Source organism: Lolium perenne, chromosome 5, assembly GCF_019359855.2.
Source record: "Lolium perenne isolate Kyuss_39 chromosome 5, Kyuss_2.0, whole genome shotgun sequence".
NCBI classification, from domain to species: Eukaryota; Viridiplantae; Streptophyta; class Magnoliopsida; order Poales; family Poaceae; genus Lolium; species Lolium perenne.
The window spans coordinates 5,794,283-5,797,088 of NC_067248.2; the positions used below are offsets into that span (position 1 = coordinate 5,794,283).

At 47.6% G+C, this 2,806-nt stretch overlaps 1 protein-coding gene across 1 annotated transcript; it reads left to right on the forward strand.

Annotated features, from left to right (window-relative positions):
* Positions 1-1,318: 1,318 nt before the first annotated feature.
* On the forward strand, positions 1,319-2,443 carry LOC127326297 (uncharacterized). The gene is made up of 3 exons (XM_051353152.2): positions 1,319-1,455; positions 1,550-1,623; positions 1,721-2,443. The coding sequence occupies exon 3, from the start codon at positions 1,721-1,723 to the stop codon at positions 2,345-2,347; it is 627 nt and encodes a 208-aa protein (XP_051209112.2). The 5' UTR covers positions 1,319-1,455; positions 1,550-1,623; the 3' UTR covers positions 2,348-2,443.
* Positions 2,444-2,806: the final 363 nt, after the last annotated feature.

Below are 2,806 nucleotides of genomic sequence, written 5' to 3' on the forward strand. Positions count from 1 at the left end.
AAAACAACGCTCATATGGTTTTGCTACAACCTTATTCATTCCATCTCCGCCCAAGATTTTTCTACAAGGTCATGACCATTCTTATATTCATTAATTTGGATGGAGAAGACTATATGTCACCCTGAGGCCAGACTTGTACGTGTGCTCAAGTTGATCGATATTCGCAGATTCATTTCCTAAAAAGATAACTAGTGGGAACAGGTTTGGAATTGGAAAATCAATGATCGACATATCCATGAGGGTTGATCGATATGCTTGTTTCACTTAGTGCATATGTGCTAGGGTCTGATGGCAGATCAGCTGACTAGAGGGTGTCGGTGATACGGTGCGGAGCAAAGGCTCGCTCCTGATTTTGGCCGAAGCCAGCGACCACGAAGTCTGCGGGCATCGCTTCCTCTTGAGGCGTTGTCATGGCATTAATTTCTCGCCCCTGTCATGTTTTTGCTTCGGGGGAAACCTTATATCTGGTCCTGGAAAGGACGAGGATGACATCTAAGACATGGCCTTCTTTGGGTCATCATTTTTTGGAGTCCGATGCGGCTGGAGGATCCTGTGGTACGTCGGTGGCAATGGTGGAGTATGTTCATCATGCCTATTTCTTATAGTTGCTACACACGACATATCTTCCGGACGATTCGTTGTGTCCGTTGGTGAGAATCGGCGACATGGTGTCGATGGGTCTCGACGGTGACCCTATGTGCATAGGTGATCGCGTGCGGGATAGTGGTGTTGTTTGAGACCATGGTGGTCTCGGTGACTAGCGTGGCGATGACCTTCGCTTTGTTCTAGATGCTGGAAGATGGGTTGGGGAAGATGGTGGATGTGATTTCCAGAACGTGCACATGAGGCCCTCTCTAGTTTTGGCCAGTGAGCCAATGATGGTTGTGACAATGGAATTAGGCCCTATTTGTCCCATATCATTGTGTTACGTGGGGTTCCGTTGCCACGTTTGGTGTCTTTGGTTTGTATGTTCTTTCTAAGACCTTTGCCATAACTGAAATAAAGATCGTATGCATCATTTTGATGTAGAGTCTGGGTACGTACTTCCCCTTTGCGAGAAAAATGTGACTGCCGGGAATGCAAAGCCTGATGTAAATCTTCTTCCTAGTCGGCTATGTGTATGTTGGGGTGAAAGGAGCACATGAATTCGCAAGGTTTGGGTTCTGATATTTATAGGCTGTTTTACGACCACTGGCCACGAGTAGACGGGCGGATAGCTACACACTTGGTACGTACCCAGAGTGATCATTTTTTTCATAGCAATGTTGATCTAGAAACAGTCAGAAAGACGACCGACTTGCATTGTCCTAGTCACGGCAACTACTGGGTAGGTGTGTGGCCAGTTGACATAAACGCAAGTTGCACTGGACAGCCCAATATATGAGGGACTCTCCCCTCTTTGAATTGTCTCGGTGGTCGACCCCGCCGATTCAAGCAACCAGTAGTCAGAAGCAGGCCAGTGTTCTTCATCCTCGACCTAGCCCACTTCTTCTTCTTCTTCCATTTTTTGGCCTCAATCTTACCGAGTTGTTTATGTTCATATATGCAGTTTACTTGCTGATTACTACCTGTCGGCGGCGACCGGCCAGCCCCACCGCCGTGCAGCACGTACGGCCCAGCGAGGTATCTCTCTCTCTATCTCTCTCTCCGATGTTGGTTTCTAGATCATCCATGAGTTCTGCTTTCTGACCTAAAATTTTGCTTGCTTGGTGCCGTCAAGATGGTCGTCGACCCAGTGAGCCTGGTGACCGCGATCCTGACGGTCGTGCATCTGATCGGAAGCGCGGCGTTGACGGCGCGCCAGAACAAGGATAAGTGCATGGAGCTAGCCCGACGCGCGTGCAATCTGAGCTACGGCCTGCCGGACTACGCAAGGGTGGCCGGAAACAACACGGCGACGGTGCACGGGCTGGAGAGGCTCAGAGATGCCCTCGACGAAGCCTGCACGGTCATCAAGTCCTGCCAAGAAAGCCGTATCCTGCCGGGTGTTTTCAGCAGCAGGAAGGCCGACAACTTGGATAACGTTGATAGGAAGATCACCAACTGCCTATCAGACCTCAACTTCTTCAGCCTAGTTCCTAATCAGGCCATGATCGCACATAACATAGCAGCGGGTGGCTCAGTCCCAGTTCAAACCTATGACTACGCCTCCTACTATCAAGCACAAGGAGCTCCCTACAGTACTGCCTGTGTTGGCTTCCCCCCACCGCAGTACGTAACCATGAATATGCAGTGGATTCCAGCTCCTGCTCCCTACACTCCTGCTCCAGCGCCTTCTGGTCCTAATTTATCTACTTTTTACACACTTCCAACTATCAACAGGATCTTTGACAGTATGTTCCGCTAGTGTTCGTGGCATCTGGTGTCATCTTCTCGAAACGAGAGCTTTGTATCCATTTTATGAACTTTCTGGAGACTATGAATGGAAAATCATTTGCACTAATTATGTCTATATATGTACAACGATTGATGCAAAGGGGATATCCCCTTTAGGAATAAATGTTTCCTTTCATTCTGCTACAAAGTTGGACTATGTTTGATAACAAAGTATTTTTGAAGTACTTGTTGAATGTGTTGCCACGGGCAATCAAGTTTTTTCCTTCACCGTTATTCTTCATCGTAGCTAGTAACCCTACTCCCACCACGACAACATGTCGCCATTGATGCTCGATCACTGGTGTTTTATTCAACTCTAGGAAATTGACTTCAAATAAGATCGATTGAAATATTTATTGTTCTCTCAACCATTGCAATATTCCACTCCATCCCACCAACCATTTGTAGAATCCCAAGTCGTGAACTATGT